The sequence below is a fragment of the Stegostoma tigrinum genome, chromosome 23, assembly GCF_030684315.1.
Source record: "Stegostoma tigrinum isolate sSteTig4 chromosome 23, sSteTig4.hap1, whole genome shotgun sequence".
NCBI lineage: Eukaryota > Metazoa > Chordata > Chondrichthyes > Orectolobiformes > Stegostomatidae > Stegostoma > Stegostoma tigrinum.
The window spans coordinates 17,563,285-17,588,624 of NC_081376.1; the positions used below are offsets into that span (position 1 = coordinate 17,563,285).

Here is a 25,340-nt window from a genome sequence, read left to right on the forward strand (position 1 = left end):
ATAAAGAGTAGAATGAGGAATGCGGGAATGAGTAGGGTGGAGAAGGCTCTGTGTAGACGAATGTTTAAACTGGAGTAGGAGATGGTAACCTTCTCCTCTCGCAAATCCAGGAGCATTTGACATTTGAACGGAAGCTTTGAGTTCCGTGTAGGTTTGTGCTTTTTTCTCCAAAAAAAATGCAATTTGATGATCAGAGAGGAGCCATATCACTCACTGGCCAGTTCTGAGCGAGGAACAGACTCGGGCAAGGTCTCTTAGCCCAACTACACCTCTCCCTCTCGAAACCTTCTTGGCCGGAATTCCAGATGTGTTTAATTATTGCGTTTGTAAAATATGATAATGGAGTGGCTGGGTGTTATGATATGCATACATACATAATCTATATATTTATATAGAGAAATCCAGGGGCCATCAATCCTGGAGTGATTAGCGTACAGTGCAAGCTCTGAAATGCAAATGATTCTGTACAAAGGCTCCTTGCAAATTGGCGTCACCATTTCTCAAATTATATCATTACTATATTTTTAAGATGTTAATATGGCGAAGGCAATTTCCCCGGGGATGCGGGCAAATTAGTTCTATTTCCGAGCGCCTCTCTCGTGTGTTAATGTAAGCGGAGAGCCGCGACAAGGAGCCGATCAACCAGATTACAATTAGGCTGCTGATTTGGGCTCGATCAAGCATTGATAATTTTTGGCATATTAAGCACGTTTTAGGAAAGGTGATAAGTCAGTTTTAATTGAAATGAAATGATTATTCTGATGGAACTTTGGATATTATTAACAAACTCCCCGTTCATTTAACATTCAGTTTTGAATGCACGATCCAAAAAGGAAAAAAAATTTGAAGGGTATTAGTATGTCAGCAACGCGAGAGGTAATTTGATGCGAATTACTTTTTTGCTCTCCAGCTGAAATATAGTGAATTAAAAAAAAACTCTAGCCCAATCGCCTCGTCGTCTCCGTTGACAGTTTGTCCAATCGATAGATAATGAGATGGGCAGAAGTTTTTAATTGTTAAGATTAAGCAGCATCTCCAGAGCTGATGGGAATTTAGAAATAATTCCTCTCTTTCCTTCTTCAACCACCCCCACCGCCCCCCCCCAAGCCCGTCTTAAAAATACATCTCAAAAGCGCGGATTGTCATATATCAAGAATAGAGAGAGAGCAAAAAATACACTTTGCTGTTTAATTGCGATCCCATTCAACTCCAGCGCTGGATCAAATCACCTGCGACAATTAATTTAGATTTAATTCCGTAATTATCAGCAAATCGAGTAATGTGCAAGTTAATTTAGATAGTTAAAAATTAACTTGCGTGAAGTTAATTGAGTAATTAAAACCCTCAACTGCCGCCTATTAATTTGCTAATTAAAAATAAATTTGATTTTGTGCAATTTAAAGTAATATTGACATCAGCCCAGTATCGGCAGCTTGTGAGTTGAGTTGCTTTTGCTGTTTTGACTCCGGATGCTCGGACCCAATTTGGCGCTGGTGCTTTGCATTCATGTTTTACACGTATTTATATTCCACTAAATCACTCTCCAACAAAACCAACTCTCAGGCCTAAGAATTAAATAACCATTAACAGCCCGTCTGGAGGTTGTTAAATGTTCCTTGGTTTTAATGATGGATTTCCCGAGCGCGTGTTGGAAACATTGGCTGCATTTTTAGCCCCCGGGTTGGATCTGTCTTTCACCCCATCCCCTACCCCAACCCCCGCCTTGTTTCATACCCACAGGATAATTCTGAGCCCGTAAAGTGATTAATGTGTGGGCAACTGGGTTGTTGGGGAGAAAGAGAGAGAGAGGGATCCCAACAAAAGCAGTCTCGAACCAGGTGGGAAGGGGGGGCGGCAAGTGGGTGACTTGTTAATGGGACATAATGGGCCAAGCTTGCCTCTCCAGAACATTTCTGGGATGTTGGGATTATCATCTTCGACCAATTTCACTGCTAATAGCACAAAGAGAAAGGAGACATCGGTTCGAATAGATAACCTTAACGAGATAAAGAGGAACATGGCGAGCCGCGCTGTCCTGAATGCGCGGCGTGTACGTCTTATTATCAAGTTAATTAAAGCTAGCATCTGACAATGTCACTCTCGTGTAAGAAAACGTATTTAAATGCAATGTCTCCGAGGACTTTGTGTCAAGGGCTTGCTTTCATTGAGTTGCTGGTCTGTTTTGCCTTGGCAAGAGCACAAGAAACCTGCGTCTGGAAATCACAGCTGAAGGGTGCCTTTAAAGCAGGCGCTTTTATAAGCAAATGTCATGCAGGCAATTATAGAATTTTGATGTATAAAATCAAAAAAAAATAAAACGATGTCTATAATTTGTGCAGATTGACTGCAGTACTACAGACACAAAGAAAGTCTCATCAAACGACAGCGCTCTCCATTAAAGCGTGCTCTCAAACGTTTTAAGAGATTTTTTTTACAAAGACTTAGAAACATTAAACCTTCGACGATTAAAATTTTACAGATTCAGATTGTGAAAGCCGGTTGCAGTGTGGACTGGAGGTCAAGTGACGAATGGATTATATGCTTCTTCATAATAATATTAATTAAACAATTTGCATGGTAATAAGGTAACAATTATCAGGGCTTATGTTGAAAGATACAGGTTATTACAACACGCCAATCACGAGTCAGGGGTCAGCTAGTGAGCGGGGGAAGAGAATTCAGCTCAAATTAACATTCTGTCAGCTCCAGAAATTGGTCAAATAAGTCGAATTAATTCTTTGTAATAAAGAGAGAAAAGTCCCATTGCCTGAGTTTGATTAAGCCTCCCCTTATTCACAGACACGTCTCCTGTATTGCAGCCACAAAGCTCAAACATAAAATGAAGCGTTTATTGCTACGGGCAAATTTGGGTCCAGTGGCTACAGTTTACATTTAGTATTTATAGAAAGTTAAATTAAATTACGCTGAAAAGTGCGGCCCTTGGCCTCTCCGACCTGCAGCATTAATACTTCTCTCCATTCTTATTACTCCGTCTCTTTAGAAGTCAAACTAGAAATTTGGTCTCTCTGTTCTTAATTTCCTTCTGAGTGTAATGTTCATCATCCACTTTGGACTTTCGCAAATCGCTACCTTTTATTTTCAGTTAAGAAGTCTAATATTCCTCCAGGTAGTGGCTACTCAGCGTGAAAAATGACAGGCTTCAAAAATGTTGTTTGTATTTTTAAAAACAATTTCAACGAGACAGGCATCCTGTCTCCATAAATCTAATATATTCGCCACTCTAATTTGATCCTGAGTGTTGTCACCACATTTTTCCGCATTGATTTCGTTGGTTGCTGGTTTTATGTGCGAGGGTTTGTCTGAAGTGGGATTGTTTCTCCTTGCCGGACATAGTTAACATGTCACCAAAATTGACTACACGTTCCACCATTAAGACTTATTCCCTCGAATCTAACACTTTTGACTCTCCAGTAACTTTTCCATTTTTTTTCCTCACCCCGTCATCCTGCTCCGCGTCCACTTCCAGAAGCCGCCCCCTCCCCAAACTCTTGTGTCCTCCTTATCCCTAGCTGTCTGGTTTGCAACAAACTATTCCAAAGTTTCCCTATTCAAAATCCTCGCCAACTCACTGGACCGGACCGGGCTACTGGAACTTCGGTATCCCATTTCCCTGTCAGACTGGGGTCAAAGTCCTGTGTTCTCGACTGACCCTGTTGTAGAGCAGACCGCTAACAGATACGCGCCCCCTACAATAATTTTTAAACAACTTTTGAAGAAAGAAATAACCAGGCGCAATTATCAGACAAAGCGACGCATTGCTAGTTTATGAAACTCAATCTGTGTCCGTGAAAAACACGGAAAGATTCATATTCCCAAGCCTAGCACGATACAGCATAATTTTACCTTAAAAGCTATTAAAACGAAGTGACGATGAAAGGACGAGAAAGGTGTAAATGGAAAGTACACTTCAATACATCCTGTTCAACCACTGCATTTGTAATTTAGTAAGCATTTTAAGAATTTATTCGGATTGTTTTCGCATGGAAGAGGGGAATATCTGATGATCCGATTTGATTGGTGGTGCTTTCGTTCCCAGTTTGTTTACAGTCTACCCATTGTCCAGTTCACAGAAATAAGGTGGCTTTCAAGTAAATACCTTATTCAGATCAAAGCAAGAGTTACAAAGAGAACTAGTAGCTCAGAGGATAGCAGTACATACACATGTGCCGAGACCAATTCCTTGGTATGTTCCTCCCTAACCCTATCCGCGGAACCATCCTTTAACCTCCCCTGGCCTTCAACATCCAGAGTTTCTTGAAACTTTGTATCTATACAATTCGGTTACCTTTCCCGGGAAACGAGCTGAACGATTTGTTGCTTATGTTTGTTTTGTTTTGGTGTATTTTATTTGAAAATAATGATTCTTTGTCTAATTGTTTTTTTTTCCCCTCTCCCCCTCTCCTGTTGTCTGTAGCCCGGCGATTGAGAGCGAGTTTGGAAACTTCAATGGGGAATATAATTTAATTAGAACAAAGCAGGACTCGGGCTCATTACCATTAATCACCGGTTCAGACAAAGTGCCTGGTTTTTTTCTTGGGAAGAAAATAATGAAAAAAATGACTCGTTGCACCCGCGCTCTGGGGTGACCTGTGTTTAATTAGCGCCGTCCTGTGATTAATAATTCAATATTTACTTATTGTTATCGATATTTTCAATAAAGAGCGAATGGCAGTTTTAAAGCTCCCCCCTTTTTATATAAGGCACCGTCACGATAGCTTTAAATATTCATAGTGACAGAGCAGTCTAGAGCAAACGGCGAAGATGAAATATCATGTTCTTTTAAATTCATTGTGACAGGTCTGGAAACAGCAGCTGATGAATCCTCTATTATGCGATCAGTCTATTTGCCGCTCAACGTGTCCCTATAATTGGCCCGACATCAGTTTAAAAGCTGACCAAGGAAATCATTCTCTCTTTATAGGGGGGAAAAATCTTGGACACAACACGATGGTCAATGTTTGGGAGAGAGAGAAAATAAAATCTATTAGTGCGTGTTGTGTAGGAGCTGTGGAGAAATTGCATATATTTACTCTGTGCTCTGTTTAGTATTTAACCAGGTACCAATCAACCTGCGGGAGCTTGGGCCCGTACTCGTCAAATCCTCCTGCATTGTTTTGACAGCTCATATATTGTTTATTGAGGTGGATGTCATGTATAATTAGCGATCGATATGGAAACGTTTTCAAGCGGGTCTTAATACCCACTGGTCCCAACACACACCGACTATACGTCTCTGACGTCAGACGCGATTAACGTTTCTTATTGGTCCCAAATTCCCAAAGCCTGGGCTAATTATTGGATCCTTTATGTTCATAAAGTAAAGACACATCCGCTCCGTTCACTAGCATGTCAACCGCTTTTCTACTTTCCCCTGCATACATTTTGAAGTTCACCCAAATCCTTTAAGTGCAAGATCTTACCCCCCAGCACCCCCCAACCCCTCCCCCCTTCTCTCTGTGTGTCTCTCTCTCTGGCCCCTTTCCCCCTGCAGGGAGATGATGGATAGCAGGATCTTAGAACACCACCATGCTCAGTTTGGAGGTGCCTTGGCCAGCATGGTAGGATTCCACTACCCCCTTACTCATCACCATGTGTACGAGCTCACAGGACACCAACTCCAATCTGCCAGCGTCCCCTTCACCATAGACGGATTACTGAGCGGCTCTTGTACGGCATCCGTGGTCAACCCGTCCCCTCTGATGCCGTCGGCTTGTAACGTGAACGGGGAGAGCCAGTCCTTCAAACTGTCAGGTAAGAAAGAGAGCAGTGAGAGTGAGAGAGCATAAAGTGCTCTGGGCCCCCCGTTCAGGCCAAGAATTGGACCTCCAGCTTTATCACGGGTTGAGGAGAAAGATACATACGCCAGACACAATTGTATTATACAGCAGAAACGAATTTAAGAAATATAAAAGGAATGATGTATTTCCCAGAACGAAACCAAAGTAGTTAAATACGGAGACGAGTATAATAGCTCAGGTAACTATAAGGCGCTGACTGAAAAGACGAGGCAGACTACAATGTGTGTATTGATATAAGCTGTTTCAGGAGAGAGCAGCGCATTAGCTGTATACCCGGCTGCAGTGTCGCCCGGCGTGAATGGGGCATAGGTAGAATGTGTGTTTATAGATAGGTGGACATGTGTGTTCGGGCGCTCTATAGCCGTGGGAATCAGTAAGTCGATGCTGTGGGAACGGAGCGCTCTTTGGCCAAGTCTGTGCCTGTAAAAGCTGCACATATTGTTTTCATCAGATTCCCTCTGCTCAGGCTGGGAGGGAAATTGCATCGAGACCGGCACTTCGGTGCAAACGCCTTCATACGCGTTCACAATAACAGACTTGGACAATGCACCTGCATTTCAGTAAATTTAGACACCAGACATGCAGCAACCGTCTACTTAATCTTGGGTTATGTACAGGGCTGGGGGAGACATATAGAACCTGTTTTTACGTTCCTGCACTAAAAGATATTGCATGTATTCCTAGTGCACATCAGTCGCGGGAACGAGTATAATTTCGAAAGAAAGTATGTGTAAAACTGATTCTAGGCCTCTGTAGATTGGGATGTCTGGTATTTATTCTCCCTCCAGTAGCGAATTTCTGCTGCCTGCTTGTTGTCTGATCGTTTTGGTTTTGTTTATTCTGATCAATATTTTCTTTCTCCTTTTTTTATTGTTTTATTCCCCCCCCCCCCTTCCTCCCCCGTTACAGATTCATCGGATCCAGAAAAGGACACCCCGGGATGTAAACGGAGAAGGACGAGAACTAATTTCACCGGTTGGCAACTGGAGGAGTTGGAAAAAGCCTTCAATGAGAGCCATTATCCAGATGTGTTCATGAGAGAGGCGCTAGCATTGAGACTCGACCTGGTGGAGTCTCGGGTTCAGGTAAAGCATAAATAAAAACACAGCCCGCTTTATAACGAGCTCAAACTGCACAGTAATCATCCAATTGATACCATTCCAGCAGTCACAAAATGTTGAGACATTTCGCAAATTGAACGGGCTGTCAACGGTAAAATGTTTTGATTCATATTTTCACCATTTTAAACCGTTGGCGTCCACGATTCATTTTTTTTAAAAAAGTCCTTACCAAATGAGCTTTTCACCTAAAGAAAAGCGGTACATTTACAAATATAGACTGCACGCTTTCAAACGATTTACTAATTTCAAAAAATGAATAGTTTATTCTCTTCCTATTTTTGTTTTGGAAAATGAATTTTGTGTATAATTGTTTTTAAAAATAGCAAACTAAGGACGAGCGGTAAAAACCACATCATTCTAAAGTGTTCTGCACTGACAAAGCTTGGTGTTGACAATGTGTTACTTTTGTTGTTAGAATTGCTGTTGTGTTTACCTTTGTGAGACTGGACACAGACTCTTAAAGGGAAAGCTGTGTAAACATGGGGTTTTAATGGTGCGAAACCGCCGAGCGTTTCATTGGGACAATGAGAATAATCAAATCATAGCATTTCCCAAAACTTGCAACAGGCAGGGTATTGTGTGCAGGGATTTTTTTGGGGGGGGGTGGAGGTGGGGACTGGGAATGTACGTAGAAGTGTTCTTAAAAAAAAGAAACATTCGGCCGTGTGCAATCACAACGAACTGTCAAAAAAAATTCCCAGACGACCCTGTTAAGTTAAATGTGTTTAAAATTATAAACCTATTGTCACAATCAAGATTGTGGTGCACGTTGAGCCGAAATATCAGACTGAAGTCACAGCCTCCTCCTGACCCTCCCCTGTTCTTAAGCACTTTATCCAATTTGTTGATGGGTAGTTAAGTGAGGTTTAGATGAAGTCGAGAATGTTTATTTCCCTTAAGACGGTAATGAGCACTTCTCATTGACAGAGCAGTTGGAACCGACACAAAGAGAACCCCTTGTAAAACGATTATTGGCCAGTTTAATTCGTGTTTAACAAGGGATAGAATAAAAAAGACACGAGGGTTCCTTTTGATAATCCGAGTGAAGTTGTTTATTTCTCTTTTTTAATCTTGTTTGTAATCTTTCAATTTTCGAAAAAAATTCCCCGATTGTGTAGCAGAGAAACGCATTGTGCTCCCCAAGTGATTGGCGAGTTTTGTATTTGTGTAGTGTGTAAAATGCAGTGATATTGGACCCTGTCAGGAACTGAGAGGGTGACCGAGTTTATTTATTACTTCCTGTCGGAGGTGAGAAAGAAAGGAAGCATTAAGTACCACATTGAAACCGAGAATTAAGCACTAAACCATCATATTTGGTTACAAAGAATTCGCCCTTTTTTGAATAGTCGATCATCAGTATCATTGTTTGCGTTTTGCACTCCTTTTCGAATAACGATATTCGTTGGCTCCACTACGCTCTCACCCTCACCAGGCCCCCACGACCACCATCGCCTCTCCGCCCCCCCCCCCCCCCGCCTCCCTCCCAACCACCACCACAAAATTGGTCTGTGATGAGGTGAAGATTCATTGGTCATGAAGCTGACTCAAGCTTTGATTCCACCGCGGGTTTTGCAAAATAAACTGCTTCAGTTGAAATCGCAAAGCATCGATTTAATTGATAGAATTACACGCGAGATTAAATGCAATTCGTTTGTCAATTAACCTAATTCAGGTTTTCGTGTTGATTGTGTAAACAAGATGTTATTTACACAGGAGACGGGAAAGATGCGAACTCCTAAAACTTGCTATCACCCCACAGGTAGCCTGTTCCTCTTCACTGTTATCCCAGGTCATTTAAAGGATAAGCTATGATTTCAACTCGACATCCTCTTCTAACAATCTGTTTTCACATTGATAAGTTTACAACACGCAAACAGCAAGTGTTTGTTTCCAACAAAACAAAACACTGGACCAAATTCAAAAGTGCTTTAAGATGGGCCAGCGGACTGTTATTGTTCTTATTATAAATCTTCCTTCCTAACAACATCTTAGTGGTTATTTTTAACAAAAAAATTGCCTCAAAAGTGAGCGTCAACGCGAATTGAAAGGTTTCAAGATTATCATATTTTTATTGATAATAAAAATCTTAACTGGTCATTAAAACCCAGCGTTGGCGGTGATAGCTTGGTTGGCCATGTAACTCGCTGTAGGCTAAAGGAAGCATCTGATAAGAGATTTCAGGAGCATTTACAGAAACTTTGCGGAAAGAGCTATGCAATTCGATTGTAATGTCGTTTTCATTATTCGGCATGTAGGTTTGGTTTCAAAACCGCAGAGCGAAATGGAGAAAGAAAGAAAACACCAAGAAGGGACCTGGCCGACCGGCGCATAACTCGCACCCTACAACGTGTAGCGGAGAGCCCATGGACCCAGAAGAGATCGCCCGCCGGGAGATGGAAAAGATGGAGAAGAAGAAACGGAAGCAGGAAAAGAAACTTCTGAAATCCCAGAACAAGCTGCTGCACTCGGAGGTGGAGTGCAGTATTGCTTCTTCTGGCTCGGAGTCAGACAGCAGCGTGGTTCACCTGCAACCTGGTCCAGCACACACCGAGGCCAGTCAGCACTCCCCAAACACCAGCAGGGCGCCTACTGCCACTAACTGTGAACAAGCCGGCCAAAAGGTCTCCCATTACCAAAGAAACGCGTCCCAGAATAATCCCAGTCGATCTTCAGATGTGGACTCTAATCGGGACAAAGCTCCGAGTTATCTGTGCACGAACGCTCGTTCTTCCAGTCTGACCAAGTGCGATCAGAAAACAAATCCTTTCAGCGTGGAAAGTCTGCTTTCCGACAGCACGCCGCGGCGCAAGCCTCACTATGACTATCCAGCCTTACCAAACCCCCGAGCCGTCATTGGGAAGGGACATTTCCTTCTCTACCCCATTACCCAACCTCTAGGTTTCATCGTTCCCCAAACCAGCATCAGGACACCGCCCGTCCAAACCTCATCTCCCTCCAGGCCAGACACAACCGGCCCCGAAACAGACCAGACGCTTGCCACTTATCCCGGGACAAACTCAAACTCAAACTCAAACTCAACACAAGCCAGCTGTCCCGGTTTAGAGTCGAGCTCAGCACAGACCAGCTACCCCGGGACAACTCCGGGAGCTACACAAGCCAACTACCTTGATCCAAATTCCAGCCCGCCTCAGTCAAACAAAACTCTGGCATCGGAGGGTCCCGATGAACTGACCCAACAGAGCGCGGACTCTCCCGAGCCAGTAAACACAAACTGTCCTCCAGAACATACGACAGAGTGCGAAGAGGTGGACATGGACTAAGCTCAGAGACTGGAAACTAACACCGCATCTGCAAAGCAGATACAACAAAACAAAGAAACAAGACAGAGAGGAAGGGAAAATAAGGACTTTCTCGTAAAATTCACTAGATAAACATGTCGTTTCAGTTTATTTAGTTTGTTTGCTATGCAGGTGGATTTCTGTATGAATTTTCACTGACCAGGCGATGCGTTCAGATATTAACCCAGCCCTGTTTTCACTAAGCGGTGCCAAAACAGTTTATCTTCTCTCTCTCTCTCTCTCTCTCTCTCTATATATATATATATATATATTCACACACACAAACACTGTTAACACCAGTGTCTGGACGCAATGTATAAAAACCACAAATCCTCTCCTCATTGTGTAAAACCCAAACAAATGTATCAAATATTTATATATGATGTAACTTTTTTTTATAAATAAAAGTTTCTGTTTTAAAATAAAACGGTTTTGTCTGTGATCTGAATGTGTTAATATGTGTGCGGCAGCCAAGCAGGCGCTGGTAGAGTCTATGTTTGTGTTTATTGCTATAAGACCTTTTTATTCATTAAAATGCTGTGAATCTCTGGTGAAGCCGGAGGGGCCTCGGTCCTGCCCGCTTCCTGCCGCGTCCTGATATGAAAGTGATTATTTTCCCGATGGCAGCCGAGGTCGGGTTTAGCCCAAAGGGTTATTACACATTACCGATTTTATAGTGAGATGAAATCACACAAGTTCCTTCAATAATAGAATTAGCATGAAAGGGCTGGGGCATAAAATTGAAATTGGAAAATAATAGGCTGAGATGTGTGCGTGCATATTTGGCTGTGCTGAATTGGTTGTGAAATGGGAAATCGTGGGCTGGAATTTTCATGAGGTTTCCTTTGTCATGTATCTTGTAGCAGGCTATATTAAGATAGATGTTCGATGATATCCTTCATTGTTCTGTCGCTTATATTGATGTTCTGGTGTTATCATCCTATTGATCATGTGTCGCCTGTAATAGGACAGGGAAAGCAAACGCGCCTCAACAAAAGAAGAACACATTTGTTCTAATAGGGGAGGAGACCCAAGGGGGGAGTTTGAGATTCAGGACAGCTGCACCGAGAGAAAGAGGGGCGAGGAGAGGGGACGGGTCTGGTTGGGGTGGGTGGGGGAGGATGAGATATGGAAAAACTTTGCCAGAAACTCGCACCCGCTTTCCCTTGCGCCCCCTCCCCACCGATCACCCCTCCCTCGCCAATCCCCTTCAATTTACAGGGCACTTATGCAGTGTAAACTACATCAGTTCCCTGGGAATTAAAATCCCAATTATTAAAACCATTAATTTTGTCGAGTCTGTGCACAGTGGAATTATGTTTACAGCCTAGTTAAATATCGCTGATCCCTTCTGGTCATCGGGCCTTTTATTTGCAAATAAATTGAATATAATAATAAGACAGGCTTAGTTCTGGGTGCGCGCAGATGAATTTCTGAGCTCCCGTTCTCTTTAATAATATTTACATAATTTTCGCTCGGTGCCTGTGATATTTACTCTGCAGGATGCATCAGCTTTTGGAGAGAAAAAAATAATTAGATCAAAAAAAGAGAGCGAATTTGTGTCGAGGCGGACGTCACTTAAGACTCTTTGAGCAGAAAATTCATTCTGTACAAATTCAGTTAATAGGAAAATGATTGTCTCTGTGTCCTTAAAACTGGTCTCGCCTCAAATCCCTGACCTTAGCAGTCACGCTTGCCATTTCTGTATCCGTTTGGTACCAAAAGGTGGAAAAATATAATCCGGGAAAGAGGCAAAAAAAAGCCTCGGCGTTTTAAATGCTATGTTGTTTTAAATAACGTGAAATATCTCCCTGGCAGCAATAAATTGCCTCCTTTCTTCAATTTGCAGCTGTTCATTTTGTCCGTATAGCTCATGTTTTATTTATTTACAGCCATAATGATTGCGGTTGTGAATGAGGCCGAGTATCGGTCGCTAGCAGACACATGTCCTTAAGGTGAATTAGTGATTTAGTTAAGCAGTTTAGTCCAATGTTGGTGCTGCTCTCAGCTCAATAGGGTTTTTTTTTGCTGAGCCCGAGGAGGAAGCTGTTTCTAGACAAACTATCAATCGATCTAGCTCGCAGTCTCCGGGAGATGTGTCCGCGATGAATCATACTTTATGAATTCAATTTATACCAAGAGAAATTTTCAATTTGAACGCTGGATCATTATGGGACAGTGCAAATTGTTTTTGCTCTATTATGCATCGGACGCCATCATTTTTCTTTCTAATTACGGAGGTGTCAGGTCGAGCTGTCATCCCGGCGCTGATTTTCAATTTAACTGATCATCATACATTCATTTTCCCATTTGATAAATCTGCTATCTAGACGCGACGCCATGCCCTGAATATTAAGTTGCACACAGAAAGGCGCAGTAATGGGGAGTGTGCATGCAATAAGTGCAGATCACGGAGCTAATTTAGCACCTTGTGCGCTTCCATCTCGTTTTCTGATTTCCAAATCTCCAAGGACTGAGCTCAGCCCAGGGGCTGCAGTCTTCTCTCTCACAACCGGTTCCAAAACGGCTGGTTTGTATTACAGAATTTCCAAATTAGGATATCAAGCTTAATTAATGGTAATTGAGTTCTTCAATACGTGTTATTTTTATTTAATAGAAACAAATTTGCACAATTAATTATGAACGTAATTTTCAAGAGCCCCATTTGCAACACATTTCCAAATTAGCTGAAGCAAATTAGATGCTTTTATGATGATTTCCACCTCCATTTCCACCCCCCACCCCTTCAGCAACAGCACCTCCTCCATCCACCCCCCCACCCCAAAATGTTTACCGAGGAAACATATTTTTGCTTGGAACCCCTAGATCCTTACAGAGTGATGAATTGCGCAGGTTCGGAAGGTGCAGTTTATTTTGTGATTTATTTTTAACCCGGGGTTGTACACGGCGCTGACAGTTTGGACAAATTAGCAAACCTTCGCAGCCGCCTCTAATGAGAGGGGTTTATCTCAGCACCTCGCAGCTAGCGTGAAAAATTACCGCGGACTCAATAAGAGGTGTCGGATCGATCGGAGAGCAGAGTGTAAATTACAAAAAAAACCTAACCACATTTAATCCGGAGACAAATTCATATAGATTAAAATAATGCAGCTGCAAATGGGTGTGAGACACTTCGACTTCACGAGATGGAGTTGAACTCATACCAAACTAGCCAGCTTCTTGCAAACAAGATTTTGCTACAAAGCCTTACCGTGAGCAGGTTGCTCTCCGCAATATTTCTCTCTCTTTTTTTAAGAAATATACCCAAAACTTCGTTTTAAACCGAAATTGATTGAACTATTTAATTAGTAATGAATACTTCTCGCATACTGATTTTAGACTGTCCCTCTTCATTTCAAAGATGTCTCACACACCTTGCAGGACTAACGATAGATTCTTATTAAGAATATAATTTATTTGCCATGATATTGCACATAGCTATTGGGAAACTCTCCAAGGAGTCTGGAATGAACTGTACATTTAGTCTATAACAGTTCTGCTTATATCATGATGCAACATCGGGCAAAAGATTGCAATTCTGTAGTCCACACGTATTTACACATAGATATCTGGTTTGGAAAAAAATGCTGTGAAGCATTTGAAACTTTTTTTCGCAATAATTGCACACTGCCTCTGAAAATGCTTTTTTTTGGTTGAAAAAAGAAACACCGTAACCGGCTGCCCAATAGGAACTTGCAATCAAGTTTTCTCTAAAATATAATTGAATCAAAAGGGGGTGCTGATTTTTCCGAACGATTCAAATTTGTAAACTGTAATTGATATAAGACGGTACTGAATTTCAACATGCCGGGTGTTTTTTTTTAAAGCCTGGGTGCAGTTCTCTAGCATTAGAACTGAGACGGGAATTTCGAAACTAAAAAGTCATTAGACTTGCATTCTGGAATGGTAAGGCAGATAAGCTTTTAATTTTGCAACGAGCAAACACAAATCCACTCTCCTCTCCACTGGCCTTCTGCAGAGTTTAAGTTTCTATGCTTTTTTTTGAAAAGGAAACCGATGCAGTATAGGGGGAAAATGTTTCAATTTTATCCCAAATGAAATTCAACGTTTTCACTGCCTCGGGATCCGGGAAATTTGTTTCGATTTTCCACACCTGATTCAGTGAATTTTAATCTCCAGTTCTCCGACCCCAGCCGTAGTCCAAAGACTCATTTGAAAACAGTGATTATTTATTTATTTCATGGGCGTTTGTTTGGCGGCGTATTTGTAGTCAAACATCATTTAGAGAATTCACGCTTGCACATTACGAACTATTAAACAAAGGCAGGGGAGGGAAAGTAGTTCGTCTTCATACATCTTGTATGTTACTAGGAGATAGGGACACCTGGGGAACTGAGGGAATCGTCATCAAAAGTACCAATTAAACCGAACACTGATCGATAGAACATCAGCAGTGCAAGCTAATAATAAATGATTATAGCTCGAAAATTAGCCGCCCTCATAAAATAATGCAAATTTACTTTTCGCTTGCTCTTGCCCGTGTAGGTGCGGATTTACCTTTTATTGAAAAAAAACAATTTTGTGTTTGGGTGTCCGTCGTTAATATATACAAAAGTTATTACATGTATTAACATGATGGCAAGGTTTGAGATAGGGAATTTTGCGCATAAACACGTTAGTTACAGACACAGAGGCACCCACGTATTTATACAGAGAAGAATAATTTAATAGCTGCTGCCGGGTACCACAGTCCATTTAAATAATTAGACGCTGTCTCCCTGTGATAAAGGTTTATCTAGAATTTTGGTGAAGGGTCGCTTTCTCTTTTAGACTTAAACTAGGTTCACTTATTAAATTTGTTTAAATCTCAATGATCGAGCTGGCTTTCCTTCAGCTATCTGCCTCCTCACAAAGATTACAGTCACCCGTTTTTAATTTATTGACTATTTTACACCAGTAATAGAAAAAAAAACAACTTCTGTATTGGAAAGCAAACACTTGAAATTAGTATGGAGGAAATGCAAAAAAAAACACTATTTTAAGACTGCGCATTACTGTATTCTAACAGCTAGCTTTTGCTTGTCAAATGTTTGTTGGGAATGAATCAGATCTAATTACTTTTTAGATGTAACCTTTCCCAATTATAACTCTTGTTGAAGGTTAGATGCAGAAACGCAAGTTGAGAAGGAATTTCGAGCGGCCCGCAGAACACTGACTGTTTTAATGGATTGGATTTGAGAAGATGACTCAGGTGCCTGTAGGTGTTGGCTCACTGGGAAGGATATACGTACCAAAGCACGGCTTAACAAATGTATTGTCTTAACCTTCACTGCACAGAATTTACACTGACACGTTAACAAATGTGAATTTAAGTAAAAAGTGTATTGAAACAGCTTAACTTATTTCTATCTATTTCTAATAAAATATACTTTAAGCACCAACACGAACGTCCAGTCCAGGGATTCTCTGTGATTAAGTAACAGAATCGACATCAGAAAAACAGACTGTCTACTGTTAGGCCCACTCACTTCTGCTGTTGTAACAGATCCCAGTCATTGTATCTCCACTAGCTCCCACTAATTATCACCTTATGGAACGTGTTTCATTAAGGAAGTCTGTTTTTAGTTAATTATCAGTAGGCTGACCAAAAATAATAATCATTATGATCTGACCCTGACTGAATGACAGCAAAAAAACATTATATACCCAGCCAGTGGACTCAGTCACATTCTCGCTGTTTTTATACAATAACCAGATTAGTTCCATTGTACACTTGTTCCGAGTGCAAAGAGGACATTGGAGTGACAGAAAGATTACTATAGCATTTGTTCCACGTCTCTGCGCATCCTGTACGCAATTTCATAATCGTTTGTTTCTAAATTTCCGCAGATATTCCCAGCAAATGGTCGTTAAAAGATCTCTCCTGTATGCCTTAGAAATTGCAAATGTGTAATGAGTGACTTTTTTCGATCTTCTTTCTTCACGACAGTATTTCTGCTACACTGTGAATGTCCCTTGAACCGGTAAAGCTGGGTAGTGGCGGATTGACTCTGATTTGGCTCAGTAATCTTCTGTCTGCTCAGATCGCGTGGTGCTCCACGCTGTGGTTTTGGATGGGGCTGAGCAGTTTATTACTCAGTTGGCTTCTGGACTCGTCATGTTGAGTTTAGACGATTCGGTAGATTCGAATTTACGTCCAGTTGTCGGTTTAGGCTTTCTGGTCGGACACTTTGGAAATAAATTACTTGGGGTTCCTTTGGGTTCAATATTGGACGCATTGTTGAACTGTACATACTTTGCTTAGATTATATGGTTAATGATGGTAGATGGAGGCTAGATACATCATTGCGATCTAGTTTCGAATCTTATTCGTTCTTCTGGGATCAAATTGGTTTGTTTAAGGGTATTTTGCTATTACTTGGCGGCCAGCAGCATGTTGGGTATACGCGGGTTTGGCGTTATCTGTTGGGTTACGCAGCTGGGAATATTTTCGGATTATATTTGACAGTGTGATAGGTTTGGATCATGAGGTTTAGGCCCGCTAAACTGGGTTTAGTTGTCTCGGATACGGGCTACAGGAGGTGGGGGTGTTCGCGTTTGAGATCTCTTGGTGCAGCACTTTGCATTTGGGTACAATGCTAAATTATACCAAAGTAATTATCTGTATAATAGATTTTTGATTACAAAATGGGTATAGGTTTAAACTGGATTTGAACAGTTGGACCCGTGACCCGCAATCAGCTGGATTCCTATTTGTTTTCTGAAGAATGCGTGTTCAGACTCTCTCCCTCATAGGCTGGAATGGATTAGATCCTTTGAAAATTGAAACGTTATTTTGTGGCGAGATGGTAGGTTTGGTATGAGCGAGGAAATTGTATTCGGGGCTTGGAATAAAGTTAGTGGATAGAATTAATCATTAGATTTAGGGTTGTTGCTAGTGCTCGCGGTTAGCGGCCACTGTTAGGGTTAGGGTCAATGACTTGCATTAAAATTTAGCATTAGAATTAAAGTTTAGGTCGCTAAGACTTTAGAACGGGTTTTGTAGTTGAAGTTAGATTTAATGGTTAGATTTAGGTTTGGGACCAATGGATTCAGTTAGAATTCGTGTCAAGGGTTAAGCTTGGAATTCTTATTTGTAGTTCGAGTTAGAAACCACGACTGACCAGTGCAATTCTACTACAGGTGTCTTTACATTTCATGCGTTTTTAAGCTCCCGCCGCAGACCGGTCAAATTACAGGTTAATGAATGCTTCATTCAAGAAACCCCACTTTGTGGCTCAGCCAGATTTCATTCTCTCTTTCACGTCCCTACATTTCCCGCGAGACCAGGGTTTTCATGCAGGAGTTGCACTGCCCACTTCCAAAACATCAGCCGCCTGCAGAGGGCTATCACCGGTGCTAACCTGTTAGTAACGCAGTCCTTAAATACTTACATTGAGCCTTTTTTTTGCAAGATCACAGTTGCCCCGTACACTGAGAAACTCTGATTCCTATGTTATTGTCCCGGGGCACGCTCCTGGATTTGGGGTCATTGTATAAATTGACCCCGCCTTTGATGTCAGGAGAAATCTAAAAAGGGACCCATTATTTAGGAGTGAGACCAGGAGAACTTTCTTCGCTGGGAGGTTGTGAACCTTTGCGTCCTCTATCCCACTGCTAAGTGTCTGAGGTGGGAAGATTTTGATCTCCCGGGGAGTCAAGAAACATTGGGAGTGGGCAAGTTGAGTCAACGTGAACAGAGATAATGGGGACTGCAGATGGTGGAGAATCCAAGATAACAAAGTGTGAGGCTGGATGAACACAGCAGGCCAAGCAGCATCTCAGGAACACAAAAGCTGACGTTTCGGGCCTAGACCCTTTAGCCATGAGCGTATTGAATGATTATGGCAGACTTGCGCGACCGAATAGTCCGCTCTTATTTCAGGCTCCTAAGAGTGTAGTGATGTTGTATCTCAGGCTGACAGTAGAAGTCGACACTGAACACTCAAACCGCCCCGACTACAGGGCGAGTGGCTACTGGAGGCCCGACGGTGATGGAAGGAACGTATCAGTAGGAAGACTGAAGAATCAGAGACTACCAGCGAAACAGCGCTGTTGAGCTCTCAAAACACATTTGACCCAGAATTGTTTTGATTTAACGGTTTGACGCAGTTTATTGAGGTTGAATGCTGTGCGTTGGAGTTAAATGGGTTTTTAGTTTAATCCAGCATATTTAGGTCAGATCTTTGGGCATTTGGACAGTTCTGGTGTTTCACACTATGTTGAGGAAGACTGGTTTGCTGCAATGAGATTTGAGTAGATGTTTGGATCGCTCGAGACGGATGATTTGCCGATTGGGTGGACTAACGAGTGATGAATGTTGATGCTGTCAGCAAATTTGCTGAGGTCAATGTGAAACTCAGAACGGAACCCAGTTTTAAATCTGATCTGCGTTCTCAAAGGCACGTCTGACAAGTTACAACTAAATCCATTCTAAAGAAAAAAAATCAAATCTTCAGAACAATTAAAGCAGTTTCTCTGGCGGGGAAATAGATAACCTGGTAGTTGGCAGTTTCACAGTAGGTTGGGGTGGGGGGGTGGAGACCACGAGATGGAGAAGAAAGCCATTTCTCGTGAACTTTACAGGGAAACCTCGCCCCTTGACTAACTCCCAGCTGATAGAGCAGCACATCTGCGCTGGCCACACTCGGATTGATAAAGGTTTTGCAGGAAAGAGCACACGTGCGTGTGTCTGTCTGGCTGCTGGGGACACACAGACGGTGCCCGGCTGATTTCCAAAGCTCGCTTCCGAAGGTGTGCAGGCGATCAGCACAGGCCGGAAATCCGCGACGTCGCCGATTAAGACGGATGGATATAGAGATCAGTCTCACACTGACGGTATTGAAATGTGGACGTGGGAGGGGCGGAGGCACCAGGGAGTGGAAAACTCTACAAGAGTGAGGGAGGAAAGCACAGCATCGTGTGTTTCAGTTAAACGCGACAACTGGCCGGGTCACGATTTGAAAATGTCACCACGATCTAGATAGTGGAACAAAGCTGTCTGCCATGAGACCTAAATTCAGAGAGATGATATCACATATATATCATTGCCATTCCGAAGAAAAATCATATTAGATTCGAAACATTAACCCTGACTGCTTGATAGTCTCTCCACAGATGACCGACCTACTGAGTTTCTCCAGCAAGACTGGAGTTATGTCGCAGCTCGCTGGACAAAACAGAAGTTGCTGGAAAAGCTCAGCAGATCTGGCAGCATCTGTGAAGAAAATCAAAACAGAGTTAACGTTTAGGATCCGGCGACCCTTCCTTGGACCCTTCTGAGGAAGGGTCACCGGATCCGAAACGTTAACTCTGCTTATTTATTCACAGACGCTGCCAGATCTGCTGAGCTTTTCCAGCAACTTCTGTTTTCGCCCAGTGAACTGCTACCTAACTGCGTCCGCAGTTCTTTCGGTTTTTATTTAGCAGCTCATTGGAACTGTCTCCCTGTTCACTACTACAGCAAACAGCAAAACATTTTTGACATCACTGGCATTTGTTAGCTGACCTCTCTCCCCGTTTTTCCATTGCATTCTACATCATTCACAGTCTCCAGTTCTTAGCTCACTCCTGTCCCTCTTCCCCCGTTTCTTCTGCTCCCTCTCTCCGCTTCCCTCTGCTCCGTTCATCCCTTCCCTCCTCCGCTTTGGCACTGATGTTTCATGATGCTCATGCCCCTTTCCCCCAGTACCTGTCCTTCGCGCCTCCTCACTCTCCCCTGCTCCTCACTATTCCTTTCCTTCCCAGACTGGCCGTTTTCTCTTCCTCTTGCCTTCTGTTACATCCCCCCCCCCCAAACCTTGGTTTCACCCGCTCTTCTCCCTATTTTGCTTTAGTTTCTCTCCACTTTTCTCCTCTCATTTCTTCACCTTTCTACACCCCACCCCGACCAGCTCCCCACCCACCGCCAATGCAACGCAAAGGGAGCTCCAATTCCTCTACAAGGACGGATCATAAAGTTTCACATTTGTAGAGGAACTTCCTAATTGAGGGGGTTTAAAAGCGGAGATGGAGACTTAATGAAAAGACTGGTCAAAGTCCGGTCGACCTTCGCACTGTTTTCCCAGAGCGATGGAGCGCCAGTTGATTAATTCACTTTATGGAAGAAAGATCAAGATGTCAACTAAGCGACAATGAAAACAGATTTGTTATTTTTTCCAAACGGTGAGCTCGTTCCATCCTTGCATTATTTGGAAGTTGAATATTTTTGATGGGTTGTGTTTCAGCTCTGCCCATGGGCTGGAGGGATTTCGGCAGGAGCCGGGATCGAAGTGAATACAGCCTTCAGATTAGAGAGCATTGTTCTTCTTCCCCTTGTTCCCAAGCAATCCGGAGACCTGAAGTTAATGTCTCGTGAAGTGTGAATACTTCCTGTCCCGGGAGAAGATAGATGGCGATTCCAGATGTGACGGCTAGTGTCTCGCACACACACACACACACACACACACGCACGCACGCACGCAGTCTCTCTCCATCCTGTTCTCTCCCAGCCATATTTATCCCATTAGTATCCCACCTTCCATATTCATCTCTTTCATTTATATTTTTCTCATGCCCACACACTGTTCCCCAATCATCCCTCTAAGCCAGGTTTATTCTCCCTATTTCGTTCTTGGATCTCTCTCCCGCCGTTTTCTGTGCATCACATTTCCCCATATCCTGACAGTCACGTTTCTGCTGTCCTTCAGTTTGGTTTCAGGGGCTTACGGTTTCGCTGCTGTATTAACCCAAAGAGATATCCGAGCCCCTGGTTTAGTTGGTATCCGCTTTCAGTCTCGATTCCATTTCCTTTATCGTTCAGCTGCATCGTTCATAATACAGTTCGGCTATCTTTCTGATGGTCACCCCTTCTATTTCATTTCCGTTCAGGGGCTCTAGTTCAGCTGATGTGTTTCACCTTACGCTTTCTAAAACTTACCCATGGGATAGTTTCGGTATCCGTCTCGGTTTAGATTCTGTAACACTCTCCTTTTAGGCGTTAAGTCTGTCTCCCTTTAGGTTCTGTATCCACGCCAGTTTATACTCTGTATTCCTTTCTGTTTAGGTTCTCTATCCGTCTCTGTTTATGTTCTGTATCTCTCTTGGTTTAGATTCTGCATCAGACATGGTCGAGGTTCTGTACCCCTCTTGGTTTTGGTTCTGTATCACTTGGTTTAAATTCTGAATCCCTCCCGGTGGAGAATCTCCATCCCTTTCCGTTTAGGTTCTATGCACAGAATTTTACCAGAAAATTATGTGAGGGCTGGGCATGGGTGGGGGGAATAATTGATTGTAGGGATCAAGTGAATCCCTAGTTAAAGCCCATTGCTCACAATCAGCAAAACAAACATTCAATTAACCAACTCCCTTTATGCTTAAAATAAATAAATATGCACAACCCAATTTTTGAAAAAAATGCTTGAAGAACCTTAAAATTCCATACAAGTTATGAATGAATCACCTTTTCTGTACTTACAGAGTACAGAAGACTTCATTATATTAGTCCACATTAGGATAATTAATGATGCAAAGGACAGAAGGGTGCTCCAGGAGAATTTCCCAGATCAGTACATTTCTGACCCAAGGCGCTGCTGTATCTAGTTGTGGGGAATGAGATGGGTCAAGTGGATCAAGTAGTGGTAAGGACATAATTAGGGCACAAATGGTTAGAGGTTTGGGTTGACAATGAAAAAGGGCAAGGAGCTATCCAGAGTAAAAGCCAATCATTGCAGGATGGGCCAATTTCACAAGGAGTCGGCATGCTTCTGGCTGACGTTAATTGGAATAAAAAGTTGGCAGGTGAAATTGTGGTGAAACTATAGCTGCCTTTGAAGAAGAAATGGCTTCTATGTGATGAGGATATATTCACACAATGAACAAACATAGGACAAACAAAACTGGAAATGCTTGAAATACAGAATAAAATGAAGCAGAAAAAAATGGAGCTATGCAGATGCTAAACAAATAATACAAGTTCAAAACAGGCTGAATGTAAAAAGTTCAAAGTAAAAGTCTAAATCTAATAAGAGACATTTAGAAAATGATACTAACAATATAAGATGATCTACATGTCTTCCATACATTTATAAACAGAAAAACAGTTGTAAAAATAGAGATGGGATTCATGAGCAGCCAAGAAGAGATTTACAAATGGAGGCTGAGGACATGGTTGAAGTATTAAAGGAAAACTTTGCATCTACATTTACCAAAGGAGAAGATGCTGCCCAGGTCACCACAGGAGGTGAGTGTAGTTGGTGAGACACTAGATGGGTTAAAAAGTAGTAGAGGAGGCATTAGATTGCCTGACTATACTTTTAGCTCATGAATCATCAGGAGCAGGCAGATACAAATGAGAACACCGAAAGAAGCAGAGGTGGGAAGAGCAGAATGACAAGTAATAATCTACTGATCTTGCATAGATACAGGTACAGTGCCAGATATTTGAGACCTGAAGATGCTACATCCTTATTCAAACAGATGAAACCCTCAAACTGAGGGTGAGTGTCTTTATTCCTTATGGAGTTGGAACGTTAAAGTTAGCAGACATTCTTTCATCATCGAATCATAAGGTCACGAGAATATTTATCCAGGGCAAAATGTGGAGAGTGCTGACTCTTATAAAAGCCAATCCTTACTTTGGACATAGACATGCATGTAAAAGGGATCATGGAATAAGTGTTAGGTCAATGAGGATGAACAAATATTCTGCTGTCACACAGTCATAAATCATTAGACTGAATTTTCTTAGAGAGGGTTAAATCTCATTGCTGGGGAGAACACAGGATCTGAGACAATTGTGCTTGGTGGTGGGGTCTCCACTTTACCAGTGGTATCCAATTAACAAGTTTCTGCCAGGTCCATAGTCCAATTGATGACCCAATTGTCCGCTCCTAGAACTGCCAGTTGAAGCAGACAGCCAGTAACTATACTACTTCAGCAGTGCCATCTCCAAACCGTTAACAGTGCAATTGCTAAAACTACATTATACAATAAAGTGCATCTCAGAGATAAGGTCCCCTCAAAGATAAGTGAGATTTCTTCAGGAAGTCAGGCAAGTCCGAGTGATCAGTTGGGCTTGTTTGGTTTTGCATCTCGCAATTTAGTTTACATGTCCTTGAGTTTTGTTTCTGTCTGCTTTTGAGCTTAGTTTCTGTGTCCTGATGCTTCAATTTCTGTATCTCTCACTATTTAGTTTCTGTATTTCTCATAGTCTAGAGTTTGTGTCTCTCACAGCTTATATTCTGTATACATGAGTTTTGTGGCAGTATGCTTTTAAGCTTAGTTTCTGCATCTTTGTAGTTTCATTACTGTCTCCCTCACTGTTTAGTTTCAGTATCCCTCATACTTCAAATTCTTTTAGTCCTCACAGTTTAGTTTCTCTGTCCCTTGAGTTTAGGTACTGTATCCCTCACAGTTTTGTTTCTGTATCCTCATGGTTTAGTTTCTACATCCTTCAGAGTTTAGTTTCTGTATCATCATAGTTTTGTTTTTGCATCTCTCACAGGTTATACTTAGTGTCACTCACAGTTTAGTTTCTGTATGCCTCAAGGTTAAGATCCTGTATTCTTCCCAGTTTAGTTTCTGTGTCTCACAGTTTCAAACCTGTGGGTGAAATCTTTATCATGGCATTCCTGCCAAAATGATGGGACATGATGCAGATTGGGAACCCCATTTGACCAATTTTCGAAAGTTTTCCATTCTCATGCCCTGAACAACAGCATTATCACTCCAGCTTCAGACTCTGGACCAATTATACAGGATGAGTAGGGTCCAGTATTCATTTGCTAAAGGAAAATTTCCAATCAAAGGGGCCATGAAATATGTTACATTGGTTCCTGGCACTTGGAGTTTTGTGACACAGGATTCGAGATTCAGGTGTGGAATCTGAGGGGCTATGCTGGTGTGATATAGTGGTGTGTTACAATCAAACAGGTGGGGATGGAAATGGTTGAGGGAGTCAGCACTAGCAGGCACTTGGAGACAGTGTCCCAAGAGGATACTCAGGGCTTTGCAGTTACGTGTCATAACAGTTGCAGGTGCCATGTTTCACCCTTGATCTTCTCCAGCATTCTCTTGCACAACCCTCCACGGACAACACATCTCACAGTTCCATTCATTTCTTCCTGTATGGGGAACATAAACCTCCATCTGAATGCTCAACACTGACCCAGAGCCTACTGTTGCACACTCACCCTCCATGAATAGCTTCCTTCCTTCCTACTTGTAGAAACAAATATATACACTCATAGTCTCTCCTTGTAGGGAAACAGAGCAGATGAATAAGTAAGGTGACTGAGCAAATTTAGCTCTGTGAGGTATTTCATGAACAACTACTTGGACAATTTGGTGAGAGAAGGAATTCAGTATAGCTAGAGAAGAGGTGCATTTCTGTTTTTTTTTGACAGAACTAGGAGTGATGCAAGAGAGGGAGTGGGAGGCAATGAGACGTGAGAACTGAAGACCAGAGGCATTACCGAGGTAAACAGATCAGTGATTTTTTGGTGCCTTTACAGATTTCCTTCTTTCTGGAAATCAGGTAATTGTTTTAAAAAGGAGCAGAAAATTGTAGTTATCATATTAAATGCATTACTTAGCCAGTTAAATACTGTCATATCTACAAATAATCATTGGATAAAACTTTAATCAATCAATTAAATAAGTAAAGTAAAGCTACTCTAAGATATGCAGAGTCTGTTGTGGTTTTTTATATGTGTTCACGGGAATGTGGGCATTATTGTCAAAGTTAGCAATTATCACACATCACAAGTTGCCCAGGGGACAGTTACAATTCAGCCAAACCTCTCTGGGTCCGGATTCACATGTAGATCAGATTGGGTAAGGATGGCAGATTTCCTTCTCTGAAAGGCATTAGTGAGCCAGACGGGTTTTTACAACAATCGATAATTGTTATAGTTTAGCCATTTGGTCATCTCTTAATTCCAGAATTTATTGAGTTCAACTATCAAATGTGCACCTGGACTTCAGAACAAGGGGATTTATGGAAAGTGAGGATATTCCAGGTGAATATGGCTGCAGCTCCATCTCAAATCTTCCCAGTTCAAAGCCATTGAGCTGGGGTTTGACTCCTGACAGAGCCGGAGAAGATCCTGGTCAGTTTTCCC

At 42.2% G+C, this 25,340-nt stretch overlaps 1 protein-coding gene across 2 annotated transcripts; it reads left to right on the forward strand.

Annotated features, from left to right (window-relative positions):
* The first annotated feature begins 5,347 nt into the window (after window positions 1-5,347).
* Window positions 5,348-10,591, forward strand: uncx (UNC homeobox). 2 transcript variants are annotated; one of them, XM_048552455.2, is made up of 3 exons: window positions 5,348-5,772; window positions 6,729-6,904; window positions 9,196-10,591. In XM_048552455.2, exons 1-3 carry the CDS (start codon window positions 5,517-5,519, stop codon window positions 10,219-10,221), a joined length of 1,458 nt encoding a protein of 485 aa, XP_048408412.1. In that variant the 5' UTR covers window positions 5,348-5,516; the 3' UTR covers window positions 10,222-10,591. The 2 variants fall into 2 exon arrangements, with proteins under 2 accessions (XP_048408412.1, XP_048408413.1); XM_048552456.2 differs by lacking the exon at window positions 5,348-5,772 and adding an exon at window positions 6,255-6,379.
* Window positions 10,592-25,340: the final 14,749 nt, after the last annotated feature.